General features: G+C 36.9%; 2 protein-coding genes across 3 annotated transcripts in view; one reads left to right on the forward strand and one right to left on the reverse strand.

The window, feature by feature from the left end:
* LOC134797954 (1-phosphatidylinositol 4,5-bisphosphate phosphodiesterase classes I and II) overlaps nt 1-11,935 on the reverse strand; it is an 85,008-nt gene extending 73,073 nt beyond the window's left edge. Inside the window, exons 1-2 of the mRNA XM_063770296.1 lie at nt 11,517-11,935; nt 11,281-11,430 (exon numbers count right to left, since the gene is read on the reverse strand). Coding sequence (XP_063626366.1) covers nt 11,281-11,430; nt 11,517-11,612 — 246 coding nt within the window. The 5' untranslated portion in view covers nt 11,613-11,935. The remainder of the gene's footprint in view (nt 1-11,280; nt 11,431-11,516) is intronic.
* A 582-nt stretch (nt 11,936-12,517) lies between these two features.
* On the forward strand, nt 12,518-21,482 carry LOC134792341 (la-related protein 7). Of its 2 annotated transcripts, XM_063763616.1 has the most exons (9): nt 12,518-12,929; nt 13,046-13,213; nt 13,488-13,640; nt 13,683-13,889; nt 14,569-14,604; nt 14,957-15,284; nt 17,501-17,622; nt 19,786-19,878; nt 20,013-21,482. In XM_063763616.1, the coding sequence occupies exons 1-9, from the start codon at nt 12,621-12,623 to the stop codon at nt 20,226-20,228; spliced, it is 1,632 nt and encodes a 543-aa protein (XP_063619686.1). In that variant the 5' UTR covers nt 12,518-12,620; the 3' UTR covers nt 20,229-21,482. The 2 variants fall into 2 exon arrangements, with proteins under 2 accessions (XP_063619686.1, XP_063619680.1); XM_063763610.1 differs by having other exon boundaries at nt 12,519-12,929; nt 13,488-13,889; nt 20,013-21,479.
* Nucleotides 21,483-21,785: the final 303 nt, after the last annotated feature.

Below are 21,785 nucleotides of genomic sequence, written 5' to 3' on the forward strand. Positions count from 1 at the left end.
CTAAAGCTAAAACTAGACGACGGACATTATTTTCATGTAACAAAGTTGAAAACAAATTGGCGGCCCGTACTTTAAGTACTATTAAAAGTAGACCTAGAAATTGTGATGGCGAAAACCGGTACTTGACAAAATGATAACACCTAGGTACTTGCCTGTGTTATCGATAAGTATTTTAACATCATAGAGAAATTATACTAACGTCTTAAAAGAAAATTACCGACATCAACTCATGTACTCTTGTACTCATGATCTTTGATGATGATCTACAACTCATGTACAGTCACCAATGCAATTAGCTTAGTAACCCTGCATACAAACATGTAAACAGGGGTGCTAGGCTAATAGTTTTGCTGACTGTACTTAGGTAAGCACTACATTTTTTAGATACAGACGAAAATGTCTCGTGTAAAAGTCCTAATATATATACAACAGTGCATATTTTAGTTTCACAGTGGCCCAGCGTGTGTCTGTGCCTTTAACACTTCGAACTCTACGCTATACATCAACTTAACTATTTGTTATAAGCACCCTTAACTATTTGTAGGCATTATACTGTTGCAATAATAGCCACGTCAAATTAAGCCGTATTTGGACAATCTGCGGAAATAATTCGTGTCGTTTTGAAAATTGGTACAGGTATACCTTGTGGTGTCCAGATAAACATACTAAAAGTCCTCGAGGGTAGGTTAGGTTAGGAAAATGTCTCGTGTAAAAGTCCTAATATATATACAACAGTGCATATTTTAGTTTCACAGTGGCCCAGCGTGTGTCTGTGCCTTTAACACTTCGAACTCTACGCTATACATCAACTTAACTATTTGTTATAAGCACCCTTAACTATTTGTAGGCATTATACTGTTGCAATAATAGCCACGTCAAATTAAGCCGTATTTGGACAATCTGCGGAAATAATTCGTGTCGTTTTGAAAATTGGTACAGGTATACCTTGTGGTGTCCAGATAAACATACTAAAAGTCCTCGAGGGTAGGGGGTGTGCTGAGGGTGGGGGGGGGGGGGGTTTGTAGGTGCCTTTTTCAAATCCATCAAAAAATGGTCCTTAAAGACCCTTATTCATTTTAAAAAACCTATCCAACGACACCCCACACTATAGGGTTGACGCGAAAAAAAATTTCATCCCCACGTTAATGTAGGGGAGCGACCATAAAAAAATAGTTTTTCTAATACGGGTCTTCAATAACCTTTTTATGATCAACTTAATATTTTCGGAAATAATCGATCTGAAAGAAAAAAAGTTGTGTTTTACACTTTACTTCCCCTAACTTTTGAACCATGGGTCCAAAAAATATGAAAAAAATCGCGAAAACATAGCTTAGTAAAGACTTTCAAGGAAAAATATAGCAAACCTAATCGGTCTAGCAGTTTTTGAGTTTTTGCAAATAGTTTATTTTGACGAACGGGTAACTACGGAACCTTACACTGAGCATGGCCCGACATGCTCTTGGCCGGTTTTTTTATATTTTATCAGCAGGTTGCTTAGCTTGCTTATTCTAAACTAAAATTTTTATTTATGATGAACAATTACGAAAAACGACGTTTTCTTAAACCATCTATTTTTCATCTCTTATTTAACTTTAACAGCCCCAGCTCCATAACAATCATATCAATACTTTAGGAGCTTATACAGCTCCTAAAGTATTGATCGCAGAGTAAAAATAAACATAACCAAATTTGTAGGAAATTTAATGTTAAAACTTAATGATAATGCTATTCGTACAGATGTTCGAGATATGAGCAAAAATATGAAAAAAGGGACTTTTAGTATGTTTATCTGGACACCACAAGGTATGCCTGTACCAAATTTCAAAACTACACGAATTATTTCCGCAGATTTTTCTAATTTGCTTAGGCTATAAGGTTTACGAATCATGCACAACTAATCTACGAATATGACTGATTAGAACATATATATAGCGTGTTTTGATACGACCACATACTGTAAAGATAGTTATTATATGCCCCAATATAGTAGATTGTTAACCAAGGGAAGAATATAGCGAGCGGTTCGAAAAGTGGAATATTGAGCGTTACGAGGGTTAAACAAACTTTGCTGCCGAGAGGACACTAAATGTTCCACCACACCGATGCGAGGAAAATACTAACTGTAAAACATTACAATTCAAATCCAAATGAATATTATTATATTTATCATTCAAAATCATCAATTAGGTACACCTGTTACATGAGGAAACAACTCAAAATTTGCATCTAATTACTTTGCCACACCTGTGGATAAAACGCAACATATATACCCATCAGTTTTTGACTAATAAAGAGAGCCTTTCCGAGCTGGTGTGGTGAAAATTGTTTTGTGCTGTTAGGTTAATGAGAGCATACCTAATTAAAAATATTCGTAGCAAACAAATACCCATATCTCATAGTAACTAAATGAGTACCGGAGTATGTTTGATGCAATGATTGTAATATGGTTAGCGGTAAATTGCCTCGCTTAGGCACCGACCCCACCGTGGTACTGAATACTAATACTAAACCCGCAGAAGGCCGCCAAGGCATCCTGGCTTTGACGGCTGCCGCTTCGGTTCTACTCTAATTATTTTACCCAAACTGAGCCCTTTGAGCTTTAAACATTAGGAAGGGTGCGAGGCAAAATAATATTGATACGCATGTCGCATCTGCTTTGGGTCTAAAATGCTAAGTTAGAAACAATGTTAGAATGTTGATAGCTTTCGGGTGGTTAACGCGTTTTGACCTTCAATCGTTACTATATGATATTGAGAATTGAGAGTAAATTCGACTGAACAAAAATAAAATTGATTCCATCCCAACTAAGTCAAAGTACACAATTTAGATTCTTAATCTAAAAATAAGGTTTTGGCAAAAATTTCATTTTTGGTACAAGCTTTTATCGCTGACTGTACTTTTCTTACGACAGTTACGACAGACAACTAATACTTATCGAGACAATTCTAAAAACCCCTAACACGATTAGGTTGCGTTGTTTCATCAAAGAGGCCACCTCCTGTCTCCATCATCAGATCAGCTCGATGGTACCATAATATTGCATTGTCATCCGATTTATACATGCATGCAAAATTTCAGCTCAATCGGAAACCGGAAAGTGGATCAAATTTAACTTGCAAGATTTGATTACAGACAGACAGACAACGGTCAGGTGAAAGTAAATAAAAGCTTGTAATAAGTCCTTTTCCATGTTTGCTCAAGTAGGCCTATAAAAGGTGTTAATGTGTAGAAACGAAATTGACGACCAGCCAGAACAACCCCTATATGCAGAAGGAGATTGGACGCTCTCCGCGGTCTCAGAGTGTAGCATTGCGGGGGATGACGGCGTGGGAGCGGCGGAAACATATAATCAAGCTGTGTAACAGCTATAAAAGAAAAAAGGTAAATTAGACCAGCAATAATGGAACAATATCCATTGCCGGCGTCTTGAAGTAAGCGGCGTCCGAAAGGACACTTATAATTTGACGTCAGACATGACGTCACGTTTCTATTAGCGTCATTTTTTGTCTTTGGCGTGCCCTTCTGATAACAATCGCATACATCTAGTCTTCTTTTCGCTCGATCTATAGACTGTATACAGTTCGCAAGCAAGGATAAGATACCGAGGAAGTCGAGGCCTGGCAAAAGTTGCATAGCCACTTATTTAGGTATACGGTAGGTTACTACAACTCACAATGTGTGGATATATGATAATAATACATTGGAAACATCTAGGAACTGGCACCGCAATATTTCAATCAATCGTCAATGTTGTGCATATGCTTTTGAAATTTCTGTGTAATTATTTAATTAACTAAGCGATTTTTAGTTTCCCGCTACCGACCGTCTCCAGTAAAATAAGTTTTAAATAATTACAGAACAATTATAAGTACGGTTGAAAGTTATTAATTTATGACCCATTACGTACCTTGTCACAGTGACAATCTATATGAAAATCGCTAGACACCTCATACTATTGTCACTGTGACAAGGTACAAAATGGGTCATAAATTAAAACTTTCGACTGTACATTATTAGGTATTCACATATACAATGAACTCTGTTTGTCACAATTTTATCACTCTAACCATAAATAATAAAAAATAGTTTGAAATCGGATGGGTCTGACTAGGAGCTGATAATTGACAATGTTTTAACTTTATAAGTTTGAAAAGATGTCAATGGACGCTTTTCGTATACGATTGACAAACAAAATTTCTAGCATTTGGGGAAAATCTTAAAAAATATTGTATTTGAAACTGTATTTTTTGCATTGCATTACTTCGTAGGCAAGTACCTAAACGGTTCTACAACTTAGCAGTCCATTATGCGAGTGCTGCTCGAACATTCATTCATTTAGTAATTGCGGTCTCGCTACCTACTGTTATTTAATATTTCAGAGAGCTAATTTCAGAATTGTGCGTTATTAAGAATTAATTTATACTCGCTGTAATTAAATTAAAAGTTGAGGTTAATGTAAGAGTGTATATTACACTTACGAAGCCCTCTAAATCGGGCCGTTACGTTACCTAAATAAATATACACTCCGAAATCCACGAAACGGTCTTAATTTGAATGAAAAACAAACCTGCGGATCACGGGAAAGTTAACATATTTTAACGTAACTCGTGTTCTTAATAATAAAAGCCAGCAATTAATTATTCAACGTGAAGCAAAACGCTGTTGTCATATAATATATTTACATGGGTTTGAAGCGGTGATGAATCGCTCGGGTTCCTCAAGGATGCAGTTTAGCTAGGTATTTTAATTTAAGGTCGCTTCACAAATCACGTTCCCAGACGATCGCTCGTATGTGTCAATACGTGATGTAATAACATAAAACAGTCGGATTGCCTGTAAACCGGAACGGATTGATTTGTTGCATTGCTTTGAACATACGCGACACGAATTGCGGACAAATACGAAAACGATATGAAAATCTTGGCTTGATGTGAATGTATGTATCTACTTATATTTGATAACAAACATTATTGTTACAACTTTCGGCCCCAATTTCGCGAAAATTGGCATACCAAATCAAATGCCATTTTTGACTAATTTCTTCTAGTAATGGTTCAGGATATGAGCTCCTAATATTTTAAAGTATGAAGTTCATACTTTAAAATATTAGGAGCTCATATAGTTCAGAGGTTCATAATGAACCTCTGAACTTAGCCTTCCTACGAAGCCTTTCTTTACCGTCAGTTTTTTTCAACGAGTATGAATCCCACTTAAATCCTAATACATAAGATAACTTACAAAGATAACTTAAAATTTTCATTACAACTAGTTAAGAACTACCTAGATGTAGTAGATGTAGAAATAAAGTGTCATGATAGTGACGGCGGCAGTTTATCATAAGTCATAAAGTCTAAAACCGATAAAACTTGGATAAAACTACAAAAACGAGATAAGGTAAACGTACTAGCTCGACATGCTAATGCCCAATAAATGACACCTTGCTGTCAACTCTATTGACAATGACTTAGTTTCAAGATGACATGTACTGGGACCGCGTCGAGCACCAGTACGTTTACCTTACCTTATATGAGATAGGTATGTAGGTATGTGCCAAATAAACACTTACCTAGGCGGAATAATAATTGTAATTTTTTCTACGAATGTAATTACTGGACTACTAGAATTACCGTCCGTGAAAGCCAAACCAATAGAAAATTTTACACAAGTTAAACAGCCTGCATCGATGGAGCCCACATTGCCGTGAAAACCATGCATACGTTTTCCCATAACACACATCCATCCGTACCCTAATCGATAATGAACGGAGCGGACGTTAATTTTAGCTGGGCTCTTACTTTCTTTGTATGCACAATAATAGCAAAGCCTACTGCACGGGTTCCAAATCATTTATCCGCATGCCCTTTATGCGTCGGGAGGGGATAACTGCCCCCCTCGATTCTTAGAAGTTACAAAGGCCGCTTGTAAAGGGCGCTAACATCGGCGCCCCCTCTTGGACAGCATGGGAGGCGTCCATTAAGGGGAACGAGCCTTTCAGTTTGAAAACCTATGACCTAATGAATCGCCCGTGGTGATGTGTCCTAGCGCGGGCAGAACTTTCTCGAAATCTTATAACAAGATAACTTTTCAGACTCCCCTCCATTGGATACCTTGTTCGGCAAAGTTCGCTTTGTGGTTCTTTGTTTACGTACTCATTCACGTATAATTGTAATAATAAGAAACTTGCCTATAAAACAAACTAAGCTTCTGCAACTGTAGAATATTTTGAATGTTAATTATAGAATAAATTAGGCCGAGGTTTCAAGTATTAAAACGCCCACATTTGTGGCTATCGGCTAACAATTAGGTGCTAACGATTTCAGACTATATGATACAGGCAAAATATGTTATAGCACATTGCATAGATACATTGCACAGTGGATAGCACATTGTTGAAGCGGTTAGTGGCCAAATGATGGACGAGTTAGTTTGAGATCCGACCCGTCAAGGAAGGCCCTCGAAGATACGAGTCCACTATTGGTCACTTTCTAGAGGTAGCTATGGTCATTTTCTAGCCTCTTCAACAATGTACTGTTTATTCAACTTAGTTCATAAAATCGACGTGAACAATGTCTTCCTTTTAAGAAAAGATGTTTTCTTCCAGTCTATAAGAACAATGGAAAAAAAAACCTAATTAGAATAAATGAAAAGGTTGAGTAATTGCGAGAGCATCGTGAGTCGTAAGTATACTTGAATTTATGAATCCAAAAAAATTACGTGAACCGTGAAGACTGGTTGAAAACATTTTTTCTTAAAAGGAAGTCTTTGTAATCAGGTCAGGATCGGATGTTGGGATCCTAGAGAAATAGAGGGTACCTACTCTTTAAATAGGGACCCGCTACAGGTAAGCAAAACAATATTCATTTTAAATATTCGCTGTTGTATAACAGACATCAATTTTGGCCTAAGCATTTATAAATTGTGGGAGACCCGCATAAAAATTTGTGCGCCTGAACTGAATTACTTAAGTATTCGGAGTTCGGAGCAATACGGCAACAATCACCTGTCAGGAGTGTTTGCTTCTCTCCCCCTCGCGGTTTTATTAAGCCGATGGTCTTGTCTATCGCTGTCTCTATACGTATATACTCGTACTAGTCTGCGTCTGATAGAACGCAATGAAAATTTTCGCGAATTACATCAAAAGGAAAATTTACCCTTATAATAATGTTTCTTCACCGCACCAGCTCGTAAACGTAAAGGCTCTGTTTATTCTTTAAAAACTGATGAGAAAATGGCTATTATCCACACGAGTGAAAGCTAAGTAATTTTGATGCATATTTTGAGTTAATTTCTTATGTTAACTGGTAGGACGGGCTTTTAAGTGATGATAATGAATAATAAATATTTAATTGCATCCAATTTGATTATATTTGTAATGTTTTAAATTTGATTAGTCTATTAATCAGCCCCTTACAGATACTTAGACACCTATAGAATAGGTACAATAAACATCTTTTGTAAAACCTTTAAAAGTTTAAAGCAATATAATTAAATAGGTATTGTCACATATTTTGATACTTATTCGCAAAACAAGAGCAAATATAGGGAATGCTACCTATTCCCAGCGGTGGGAGATGCCTGAAACCAAATTAAATTACTAACACTAATATTAACTACATTACGATGTTCTACCTTTAATAAAGTCTAGTGTCAATTCAGGAAAAGTTCAAAACTAACTAATATGACCAGTTTGAAATAATTCCCTAACACCTAAGGGTACCCATCATGTGTCACGATGAAAAATGAGTTTAATATAACAGCACCCCTATTACACTGACAGTGACTCCGGTGCCATTGAGTCACCTATCTTCAGCCTAGTTTATGGGTTCCCTAATGGGCCGCGATCCTACACGCAATGTAGGTATAAAAGTTACGTCAAATTTACGAGTTTATTTGTTCTGTTGCGACTGGTCACCTCTAAAGCTAAAACTAGACGACGGACATTATTTTCATGTAACAAAGTTGAAAACAAATTGGCGGCCCGTACTTTAAGTACTATTAAAAGTAGACCTAGAAATTGTGATGGCGAAAACCGGTACTTGACAAAATGATAACACCTAGGTACTTGCCTGTGTTATCGATAAGTATTTTAACATCATAGAGAAATTATACTAACGTCTTAAAAGAAAATTACCGACATCAACTCATGTACTCTTGTACTCATGATCTTTGATGATGATCTACAACTCATGTACAGTCACCAATGCAATTAGCTTAGTAACCCTGCATACAAACATGTAAACAGGGGTGCTAGGCTAATAGTTTTGCTGACTGTACTTAGGTAAGCACTACATTTTTTAGATACAGACGAAAATGTCTCGTGTAAAAGTCCTAATATATATACAACAGTGCATATTTTAGTTTCACAGTGGCCCAGCGTGTGTCTGTGCCTTTAACACTTCGAACTCTACGCTATACATCAACTCTAAAAGCGTCACTCACATCATACGCCAATATTATGGGCGCAAGCGAAGTACGTCAATATAAACTTTGCTTATAAGCATGAAGGTTACATTGACAGCGTACGCCATAATTTTTTACAGTAAGTACATATGGTGCTAATTTACCACCTTAGTGCGGTAACCAGCACTATACGTGCGTATGTCGAAAATTTAAAGGGCCATAGGTATACATACCTATACAGACCTACATACCTGTACGTACCGTATACCTGTTTTACAGTACACTGTAAAACATGGTACAATACACGTACCTACGAAAAGGTAATTCGAATTGTGAATTTCCTACTTTTGGCACTTGTATTGTAATGTACTATTAAAGCGTTCTTGACGATTAAAGGGTTACGCCGGTTCGATTCCGGCCTCGGCCACCGGTGGACTTGGTCACTTTTTAGGGTTCCGTACCCAAAGGGTAAAAGGGGACCCTATTACTAAGACTCCGCTGTCCGTCCGTCCTTCCGTCCGTCCGTCCGTCTGTCACCAGGCTGTATCTCACGAACCGTGATAGCTAGACAGTTGAAATTTTCACAGATAATGTATTCTGTTGCCGCTATAACAACAAATACTAAAAACAGAATAAAATAAAGATTTAAGTGGGGCTCCCATACAACAAACGTGATTTTTGACCGAAGTTAAGCAACGTCGGGCGGGGTCAGTACTTGGATGGGTGACCGTTTTTTGCATTATGGTACGAAACCCTTCGTGCGCGAGTCCGACTCGCACTTGCCCGGTTTTCTTTAGTATATGACATCTATTTCAGTTTATAATTAAAGGCTTAAATGTTTTCGCAGCATTTCCTTTAATAATATCCGTACTGAACAATATCAGGATGTCGGAGAAAACTCGGGAAAACGAATTTCGGTTTATCTTCGGAAGTCGATAGACGTTTGTGAAAACCTTTATTCTACTTGTATACCCCAGTATCATATGGTAAAAAACATTAAATAGCGGTCCATGTTAAAACAAGAATAGGTACCTAAGGTTGTGTGGATCACAAAAATGTCATCAACCCACAGTGGCTGTTTACTTTACATAGCTCAGTTATGGAAGGGCACATAAATTATAAGCATTATGGCCACCGCGCCCCGCAATTTCCACGCCTCGGCCGTGTCGTGAAACAACCAATACAATATGGACACTTAATGGCTTCATATCATGAAACGGTTCATCGTGGGAATTAACACGTATTCATATTGAAGTAGTTAATATTATTAAATTGTACAACGGGACTTAATCGTTACTCCCGTTGTACAATTTAATAATGTGTAAAAATCGTGAAAGTTTAAATCAGTGTAGTTAATGTTATATTCAGAGATGGGCATAATTCGAACCATATGCTATGTAATTATTTTAATAAACAATAATTGGTTACTGAATTAGGTACTCCTACCTTCGGCGTTCTAGCCTAGTCGCTAGTGACAGTAGTGACCCTGCCTACGAAACATGAGATTCGGGGTTCGAACCCCGGTTAGAGCAGTTATAGGTATGTATGTGTGTGTTTGTTCCTGAGTAATGTCTGTTTTATATGTATGTACTTAAGTATACATGGTGTCCATTTCAGTACGGAACATATGATAATGATCGAGTCTATGTATACAGGATGGAACATTTCTAGAGACTGAGCAGAAAGGATGTCATCTAAGGCCCACTTGCACCATTCCACTAAACCGGGGTTAACCGGTTAAACCTGGAGTTACCATGGTTACCAGTACAATTTGACACTGGGTTGACGGTTAAACTGCTTAAACCCGGGTTAGTGGGATGGTGCAAGTGGGCCTAAGTGATCTACAATCGAGTTATTATAATCGTAAAGCTGGATTTAAAAGTAAAACAAAATCATTAAAATGAAATATTTTATATCAGTGACAACCCTACAAAGTTATTTACATTTTAAATTGACACAATCTCATGTCATTCAATAGGATCTACTTGCTAGGGTTGAAACATAAAGATTTTAGCACTAATGTTTTACAAACTGTATCTCAAAAACGGTCAAAAATATTAGTATGTAGCCTGAACAATTCCCAGTTAGTTCCACCCGATATATTTTCATTTGCATCGTTTTAGGATCAAACATTACCCAGCGGCACACGGACACGGCAGATATATTTTTATTATTACACATGTTTTAAAAAATGAAAATTATTTATGCCCATTTGTTGACAACAACAACAACCAAGAATTTACTTTTTTAAGTTAAATAAAGTGTTCGTTATTAATAAAGTTAATATTTATAAATAGCATTAAACACTTTGAATGCCATTAGTATAAGTTAAATAAATAAAGATCACTAACAAGCAAGTGTAATTCAGTCTAAGAAACTCAAAACGATAAAAAAAATTTAGTATGGACCACTAACATCTAATCCTTCTATGTCTGTGTAATTTTTATGTAGTTTAAGGTAAGCAATAAAGAGTTATTGTATTGTATGGGCCACATCAATTGGTAGAACACCTTAATTACAAGTCAGGTAAGAAAAAATGCACAATTCCAATTAGACATCAATAAGAATATATGCCTATAGGCCTATGTTCAGCAGTGGACGTCTTATGGCTGAGATGATGAAGAATATATGACTCTTCTAGCCATGAACCTGAGTTGGCATAGTTAGCAATTGTTTCAAACACAATAAATGATCATTATGATTGATCAAATGTTCATTAGCAGAGTATCAATCTCTACTAATGAACATTTGATCATTGTAATTTTTTCTGAAATAGTATTTATACATTGATAAGGTTCAATATCTATGAAATAGGTACCGATGTCACAAAATTTTACTGTGAAAATAAATTATATCATAATAAATATATTTATTACTTACTTTTGGGACCTTAGCCTGGATTCCTGTCCTCACATCTCTGATGGTGGCAATGTCCAGCATCTCCACTTCCATATTCTGGTCAGTCCAAAACAGGAAGAACCCCTTGGCATCCACCCTCAGGGTAACTGGCAGACCTGTCTGGCCTGAATCCTATTGACCAAATAAAAAATATACTTATAGTATATTATACTTGAATATTCAACTCATTAAAATAATTAATTAATTAATTAATATACCTCATCCCATTTCATGAACTTCTCGCCATCCTGCAAAGCTTTCGGCACCTCAATCGGCCTCAACGTAACATTGGCTGATTTTGTATTTGTTGTCATCTTGAATATAGTTATCGTGCAATTAAGCGGAAATAATAACACAGTAGCAGATTAAAACCGTCATCTTCCTCTCGAGCACAAACCTATCTACGAGATGTGTACGAGATCTATCGACGGTACACAAGGTAAAGGCACATCATAGAAATAAAGGCGAAACCACAATATTACACTAAACCAATTAAGACTAGGGCATGAAAACTGTATTCATGATTTAAAACCTTCCTAGTAACTACCAAACAATTGTTTCTCCCACATATATACTCCGCTAAAACTCAACCACCAAAAACTCAGAATGTCAAACGTACACTGGTCTTGCACTGGTCCACTGCACTGCATCCACAGATTGGTTATCAATATTTTTATCTAAAGTGGAGTTTACACGCTTAATTCACATTTGTGCGATTAGTCAGATGCACGGTCGCATAGTTCGTTATTGGTCCGGTGACAATATTATCTACCCGACATGAATGGGAATCTTTAAATAAAAAAAAAAGAGATTTGTCTATTTTTAAGTGTTGACATTTTTTGATAAAATTCCGTAATAATTCAACAAATTACTTCTTTTAACCATGTTTTAATTTAACTGTATGCTAATACGCCCCGTAATCAAGAACCAATAATTTAATTCAAATTAAGTGTTGATTTAAATTATGGTCTACGTATATATACTTGGTCAAGCAGATCTTGTCAGTAGAAAAAGGCGGCAAATTTGAAATATGTAGGTGTGAAGGGATATCGTCCCATAGAAAATTTGAATTTCGCGCCTTTTTTTACTGACAAGATTTGCTTGACCGTCATTACTACTATTACTATCATATTACTACATGGCAATAATCGTGATCCGTGTATGTCAAATTGACAAGCATTTTGTAAGGTTTGATCAGGTTTGATTACTCTTTGAGCTCGAATCGAATGAAACAGTAAAATAGCCGGTCGACTACAGACACTACCGTGTACTTATTAGTGTGATTCGTGGTGCAAAATATACTTTATATTCAGTAAATAAATATGTCGGAATCGGAAACTCCAACTACTATCGATAGTACGACAAAACATGAGTCCCACGGTAGGAAGAGAGTGCGGCATCGTAAAAAGCTTTTATATGATAAAATACTCAAGCAAATGGAGTTCTATTTCAGTGATGCAAATCTCACGAAAGATAGATTTCTCGGTGAATTAATTAAAACCGACCCATATGTGCCTATAGAAGTGTTTCTAAAGTTCAATAAAATTCGCGCCATGACGCAGGACGTTATTGATATCGCGAAAGCTATGAAGTTTTCCACAATTTTGGAGTTATCAGAGGATAGGCAGAAGGTAATCAAGTTGTCTGTTCTGTCTGTCTATCAAATTTCTTGTAAATAAAATAAATTCTAAGTAGTGTTATTTTAACCCCGATCATAATGACATATTGACTACTACTGACATTTCAGATAAGAAGAAAAACTCCAGTTGAACCATATGATGCAGAATCCAGGACTGTGTATGTGGAGTCTATACCAGTGACCGCCAACCGGGACTGGCTTGAGAAGGTGTTCTCGGATTATGGGCATATTGCATACATTTCATTACCCAAGTTCAAAAACTCACAGAGAATCAAGGTGCATTTCCAAAAAAATTTTTTTATTCCATTGGCAGTTTAATATTTCTATAAGTTTAAATTATTAAGCTTATCCAGATAAGCTTGTTAAAACTTATTCCCGTTACTCCATTTTGATTTTACTGGTAAAATCATTGATGCTTGAATCCATATTTTATCACAATTTTTTGGTGTTTAACTCTGAATTATTTATATCCTGCAAATATTTATACCAAAATAAATCATAAGATAACCATAATAACCTAACTAAATTGGCGTTTTGTTTTGTCTTCCAGGGTTATGCCTTTATAGAATTTGATAAAACCGAGGATGCACATAATTGCATAGTGGCCTTCACCAAGATGGGTTGCAGACTGCCCACAAGCATGCCACCCGAGGAACTCTCTTCTGTGAAAATGTTTTCAGTTGAGGAGCCAGATGATATTAAGGTAAAAGATGAGGTAGACATAAAAGGAGAAAAGCCAGATAAGATAAAAGAAGAAGCACACATCAAAAAAGAAAATCCTGATAAGGTTAAAGAAGAAACTGGCATTATGGTGAAAGAACAAGATATCAAGGCTAAAGAAGAGGATGAACCACCCAGGAAAAGATCAAGGAAAAGTAAAGATAAAAGACCCAAAACCTTAGAACTGAGGCCGGGGCAAGACTCAGATTCTGAGAAAAGGGATACCCCTACTGTAAGTTTTAAACTCATCTCATATCCCTCATTATGTTCTATAAAAATTCTAATACATAAGTATAAAGTCTATTTCAATAGAACTTGCTAACTGTGTAAACAAACCGCCATATTGAAATTGTCTCTTTATGATGAATTTACTAGTGATGGCCAAGACTCCTACTTACTACTTTACTAATGTCAAACCATATCGAATAATAAAATACCAAAAGTAAAAAACAAGTAGTTACTTATTTTTAATTTGTTTAATCACGATCAGAAGACAAATTAGTACCTAAGCATGATGTATTGATGTATTTTATAACCTTGGCGGTAGGTACAGAGCGTGGGTTGGGTAGTGTGTAGCGGGTTTATATCACAAACTTTAGTCACAACACTACCCATCATAGACAATTGTAGAATTTAAAAGAAACAAAACAGTCATTCCAACAGGTCCTAATAACCTAACTTATGAACCCATTTTAAACTTTTAATTAAATATCCAAGATACAGTTATATGTTTGTGTATTTTACGGAACGGACCGTTTCTATAGTGTATATGTGTATGGTTTCAATGGTATTTGATGAGGTAGTGTGAAAATTCAAAGAGAAACAGTGATAAAACAAAGTTAAGTTGTTTGTTTACATAGTTAGCAAGTTCTATTGAAATAGACTTTACAGTATCACAATTTTTTTTTTAGGATGAGTGCAAAAGTGTAACAACACCAATAGATGATGTAAGTAATATTTTTTATTAAACATAAAATAGAACTTATTAAATAATTAGTTTGCAGCTAGGCTGTTGTTTCTGCTGATCACTGGTAAAATGTTGTTGATTGAATAATTATTTAGCTGATTCTGTTATGTAAACCATCAAAAGTATTTAAAAAAGACTGAATTTTTTTGGACAAAATTTTAGATTCTTTGTTTGATCAAAATAAAATGCTGCCTAATATTTATTTAGCAAAATCATAAACTTAACAATAGCTGACTTTGGTTGCTTATGAATTTTAGTAGTGGAAGACCCAAAAATTTAAATTGAGACATGATTCATCAAACACAACTCAGCAGACACAATACATTTTACAGGTGCGCGTAAAAGAAGAACCTAAAGACGAATTAACTAGCCACAACGAATCTAAGGATGATGCAGATTCGCCAACTAAGAAGAAAAACAAAAAAAAGTCAGCCAAAACTAAAAGCCAAACTCCAAATGGGTTAAATACCAAAGAAGCTCCAAAAGGAGCCCTGTGGGGCCTCCAAGTTTTGCCGAGATCAGAATGGAAAGCATTAAGGAATAAGTATTTAACCCTGCAAAGGAATTACATGAAACAAGTGAAGTTAAATTTGTATAATAGGAAGAATTCCTATTCAGCTATACCCGAGCCTGCAACACTTCCAATGGAAGCTGATACCGGTAATTATTAATTTATTATAAATTAATTTTTAGTCTGCATAGATATTAATCTGCTATTGTGAACTTCCAACCATCAAACTTTTAAGAAATGAAGAGGAGAGGATATTAGCTCTTAAAATCTGGCACAAAATACTGGTGCTGTTGGGTCAGTGGTGTCAAACATTGAGAAACCCCTATATCTTTACTAGAGATGCACCGAATATTCGGTTACTATCCGGTATCCGGCCACTATTTTAATATCCGTCCGGATACCGGATAGCGGCCTACTATCCGGCCGGATACCGGATAGGACAGCACGGTCATAATCGTACTCGTTTATTATTTTAAAACAATTTGAACATTCCATTCACTTGCACGCGTAGGTAGGGATTGCAAACCGGATTGATTTTCAATCCGGCCGGATGCGGCCGGATTTTGGCCTCAATCCGGCCGGACCGGATCCGGTTAGGTATAAGGATATTAAAGTTAATTAAATGACATATTTTTAAAGTTTTATGCGTTATATGAGAAACAAAGGGTATTTTTACAAATGTATTCATAAAACAACAATTTGAAGTTAAAAGAAATAATGTTTTAACAATAAAATAAAAGTAAGTATTAAAAAGTGTCACATAGTCAATCTCAATTTAAAAATAAAATTAGGAAGTCTAAGTCATTTATTAATTTTATTATATTTAATCATTCACATTCTGCTCAAATTTATACGTTTACAATAAAAATATAAATTTGATTAGATTCCAAAGCCTGTTAATGGGATAATTATGGGATGGGAAATGGAACTCCTTGAAAGGACAAGTTTTCGTAGCTGTTCTTTGATGGAATTATTTGTAACGCTGACATCCATTCTAGTAACAAGATATTTTACTTTTAACCAGAATTGTATGAAATGCGCCCCAATATTATCTTGCTTTCATTTTTTATCCGTGAAAATAGTTTTATAGCCTAAATCACAAATAAATAAATAATTTTAGAATAAATATTTGGGGACAATTTTATACAGATCGACCTACTCGTAGCCCCAAACCAAGCAAAGCTTGTAATATGGGTACTAGCTAGCTCTAGGTAGTACTACTACGCGACGATATATATACGTATAGTATATTGATAAATACATGCTTATATACGTAGAAAACACCCATAACTCAGGAACAAATATCTGTGTTCATCACACAAATAAATGCCCATACCTGTATTCAAACCCAGGACCATCGGCTTCATAGGCAGGGTCACTGAATGGTCACTCACTAGGCCAGACCGGTCGTTACAAATGCCTTCCATGGCATCTCCGTCCTTTAATTTTTACTTCTAATTATTTAAGTAATCGTCGTATCGTGCCGATTCGTGCCACCAACATGAAAGAAGAGGAAAGCCTCTTCTGTTCTCAATCATCGTCATATTAAATATCTTCTTATTTTACTAAATTTGGATTTTATCATTCGTTCTTTATTCTGTTTAACTTCTTTCCTCTATCCGTCGCCTTTATCTCACCTAAAACGCGCAGTGGGTGCTGCGTGCGGTCTTTTTTTCAATTGTCCCGGATCCGGTCCGGATCCGGTGATTTCAACCGGATCCGGTAAGCTCCTAAAAAGTGCCGGATCCGGCCGGATTACCGGATCCGCCGGACCGGATTGCAATCCCTACGCGTAGGTACTCATTTCGAACCTAGAAAATAGAAATGAGTCCGCGCGAACGTTCACTACGAAACAGGTCACCGGGTACCGCTCAGGTGTAGGTATAGTTCCGCCGGCCGTATTTTCGGCGGCCGGATACCGAATATTCGGCCGATGGTCAGGCCGAATATCCGGTATCCGGCCAAACAACTATCCGTTGCATCTGTAATCTTTACCCCGTTCTCAACTATCTCCATATATCTTCAGCATTCTACGCATGAAGAGGTAACAGACAGACAGACACAATTGATGTTGCATAAATTTTGTTTACAGAGGGCCTGCCGCAAAACCCGAAAATGGACATTTCGTTATCTGCCACTCTATCGATTGAATATGCAAGAGTGATAGAGGGGCAGATAACAAAATTTCGATTTTCGTGTTTAGCGGTAGGCCCTCTGTGCTAGTGGCGCCCAATACGCAGAGTTTTACGTAATATTCCCTATTTCATCCTAACCTGTTCGGGCGTTTAACCTGCTCGGGCGTTTCTGTGTTGTGATTAAAATTAGTTATGTTATAATGTCCTTGATGTAACATTTTGATTTACAGCTTTAAATCCCGGAAAAATAATCAGTAGTAAGCATGTGACACCTCTGGAGAGAATCCCAGGTGTCTTTGTCAGAGAGGTGCTGCCAGAACCATGCTGTGATATCAGGCACACCAAACGAACGGTATGCTTAAATTGTCCCAAAATCATTGTACCTTTTATCAACAACCATCCAAACATTCAGATTCAAATGTCAATCTTTACTACTACTGCTTATAATTATAAACATAGTAAGAGACAAATGTCACTGCGTCCTTAAAATAAGTATAATATATAATAAAAACTTTTTACAAAAAAAAATGAAACCGACTTCAAAAAGGATGAAATAAAATATTATCCTTTTTTATGTCTATGCGTTACCAACTGATATGTTTAAAGTCGGTGCCAAGCCAAATTTTGAACCATACCATGACTTTGGTGCGATTCGATAAGGATTTACCTACGTTGGATTGCCTTACACGACGACAATTAACGTACTTTCTGTAGGTACAGTCGACGTTAAAAATATGTTTACATTTTTCGCCTTATTACAAAGGAGTAAGGTGCAAAAGTGTAAACATATCATTGACGTCGACTGGACCTAAGAACACACCTCAGAACACACCATATTTGTCGGCACATTAGTGTAAATATAAATGCATTTTTTTGCCGTCGTATTTTTAAAGAGCATTTCTTACTAATGCTCGAACAGTCTATAGCACGCAAGTGTGGGATTGGGACTGAGTTATTTCCCGTCCCTTATTCAGAGGACTACATTTCAAAATATAAAACAATTCAAGGAATTTACCTTCTTGCCAAATTTCACCTAAAGCGGTTCAGTTGTTTAGCCATGAAAAGGCGACAAAGAGGCAGACAGAATTCTTTACACATTTATAATAGTTATTAGTACAGTTCTAATGGGATTTATAGCCATAAAGCTGATTATTTTTACTGGTATTGTTACTACTTGGCTTGGCACCGACTTCAAACATATCAGTTGGTAACGCATAGACATAAAAAAAGGATAATATTTTATTTCATCCTTTTTGAAGTCGGTTTCATATTTTTTGTAAAAAGTTTTTATTTAACCATTTTTAGTTTTAACGCATTGTTAAGAGCGCGACGCATGAATTAAAACAAGATCATGTTTAACACTAAATTCGTGTACCTATTACTTTAGTAAATATGTAATCAGGATTTTTCTCGAGTCCGTCTGGGAAATTATAATTCCTGTCAACTAAATCCATCCGACCGCCCCGCCACTGACCCAATCCCTCAGCCCCCCGATCACTCAACCTCACAGCAGATCAACCCCTGATCCAGGAACCCCTCGATCCTGAACCAGCAACCCTTCAACCGCCATTCCCCGACCCCTTAATCCCTGACCCCTTAACTCCTAACCCTAACCCCCGATCAGTAGCCTTACCAGCTTACCACGAGTTTGACATTGACATAATCGCTAGCATGTGTGTAACTTACTTCCTATGCATCTCGCTCGTACTAACCTTAGTGTGAGCGAGATGCATAAAAAGTTACATTTAGATGCATAAGACGTTAGCGAATATGTCAATGTCAAACTCGTGGTATGGCTACAGTTGCAGTACATCAAATTGGTGGTTATTCGGAAGCAAATGCTCGAGTTACTTTAGAAAACCCCGAAATCACTTAACACGTGCCTTTAAAAATTGAGGAGTTTCCTCAATTCCTCATGGATTCCATCATCAGACCAGAACCAAAAATAATACGGAAACACCTTGGAGGTAACTTCTTCCAAACAAAAAAAAGAATTACTCAAATCGGATCACAGGTGCCGGAGTAATCGCTGAACATACTTACATTTAAAGAAATCATCATCATTATCATCAAAATAATCATCATCATCAGGTCTACTTCATCAAATTGGTGGTTTTCGGGAGAAAATGCTCGAGTTGCTTAAGAAAACGCCCAAAACGCACCATGCATGTGCCTTTAAAAATTGAGGAGTTCCCTCAATTCCTCATGGATCCCATCATCACAACAGAACCAAATTAAAATGGGACCAACTCAGAGGTAGCTCCTTTCAAACAAAAAAAGAATTACTCAAATCGGACTACGGATGTCGAAGTAATCGGTGAACGTACATAGAAAAAAAAAAATAGCCACAACAGAATACAGAACCTCCTCCTTCTATAAAATTGAAGTCGCTTAAAAATTGAGTTTTTGTTAATTTTCTTTTATATGCAATTTGATTTTCATTGTACTTTTTTTTCATTTATTCAAAAGACTTTTAGTACCGTGACATATGTGCTATAATTTCCAACTGTTACAGGTGCGAAGCAATATCCATGCCCTGCATGTGGATGCAAAAGAGGGTCAGTCGGAGATAATCATACGCTTTGATTCAGCAAAAGCAGCGGACGAAGTAAGTAAACAGATGATCGTTCATTTAATTTTTATTTGCTGTCTAAGCTACAGATTCTCGTGAAAATTTCGTCGAGTGCGAGGTGGACCTCGCATACAGAGCCGCCGGTGTTTTAAATGTGATGTAATTTCCAGTACTGCGCCAACTCCAGCAACCGCGCCTGCATCCTGTCGGGCGCGGAGGAGGAGGAGCAGTGGGCGCGCGCGGAGGCGGGGCGGGCGGGGACGCGGCCGCGCGGCCGCGAGCGCCTGCGCGCGCGCCTGCTGCGCCGCGGCGCCGCACCCCCGCCCTCGGCCGAGCCCGCCTCGCCGCAGCCCACGCACACGCACATCAGATTCGACGACGAGTAGCGACGCTGTTAGTACTGATACAGACTGGCCAAAACGATTTTGTCAGTGGTAAAAGGCGACAAATTTGAATAAAGTACCTAGGCGCGAAGGATTGATCGCCCGTACAAATTTTGTACTTCGCACCTTTATAATATTTTAAACTTTCCCGTTTTGAACACATATTAACTCACATTTATAGACGGGTCTAACGCGAATTTTATTCAACCACCTCGCACCTTTGTCTTCTGACAAATCGGTTTGGCGGACTATTATATAGTTACATAGTCTGGCGAACCAAAAACCCACGGATTATAAATGGTCACATCTATTGGGAACACAAAAAGATTCAGTAATCTGTGATTTAGGTATGTTTCTTTTTAACGATTACATATGTAGCCATCTGCGTTAAAATGGGCATATTTATCCTTTTATCCTCTTCGGTCAGTGGAAAAAACGCGAAATTGAAAATCTGTTTAGAAGATAGACCCTTAGCGCCTAAATTTTTCAACTTTGCCATCTTCTACTGAATATGTTTTGGACACCTACCACCGGAGTACTCGGCCGACCAAAATAACTTGTTGGTGTTTGTATAACAGATGCGGTTTTACTATATCCAAAAGTGTCAGCACTATTGTTAAACGAATAATACCCACTTATATGTAAAGATTCTTTCGAGCCAGTCGTTTTTAAACCCCGACGCAAAGAAGAGGGGTGTCATAAGTTTGACTGCTATAATATTATGCGTCTGTCTTTGGCACCGTAGCGTACGGTTTGCGTACGGTTTTTATTATCATTTGAAAGCAGTTTATTAGCAGTGGGTCTTAGACATATTTTATCAAAATCGGTTCATGCGTTGCGTTGGGGTCGAGTTTTTTAACTTTACTATAGTTCGTTTTTTTTAGCATTAGAAAGAAGGTAAGCGATCTAGACATGTCTTTTAATTGAAAAACGCTTTTTCAAAATCAGTAAGTACTTATGAAAGCAGAAGAATATAAGTTATCGTACTAGATTGGTAATTGTTACATATTTTCCGTGACTTATTTTGTGTTTTTCAATAAAAAGACACATCAAGTTTGTTTACCTTATTTCTAATGCTTAAAAAAACGAACTATATTTACTTACTTTACTATTCTATAGTACAGATACTTGATTCCTTCAGAGTCGCCTTTGAACTACATACAACGAGTGAGTTCAAGCTAATGAAGTCATTTTAGAAGCCTTTAGAATACAACACATGTATTTTACATTTAAATATCTACTGGAAAATAGACTACTTTTAATTATTAGCATAGGTACGCGCAATAAATAAGAAGTTTTGAAATAAGTACTGACTTTTCTAATATCATTTCATGTCGGTTCTTTTATGTTCTCGAGGCAATGTAAGCAAAGAAAACCACGTGAAACCGTCATTCAGCCAGTAATACAGAAATACCATAGCTAGAGTGGACCCAAAAAAATTTTTAAACGTCAAACTCTATGAAGTTATGACGTATAACGCTTGCACTGCGTGTGCTATTAAAATCGTTGTACACTTATCTCGGTCTAGCTCTACAAATTATGATTGTCTAATAACTGAGA

The sequence above is a fragment of the Cydia splendana genome, chromosome 1 (assembly GCF_910591565.1).
Source record: "Cydia splendana chromosome 1, ilCydSple1.2, whole genome shotgun sequence".
NCBI lineage: Eukaryota > Metazoa > Arthropoda > Insecta > Lepidoptera > Tortricidae > Cydia > Cydia splendana.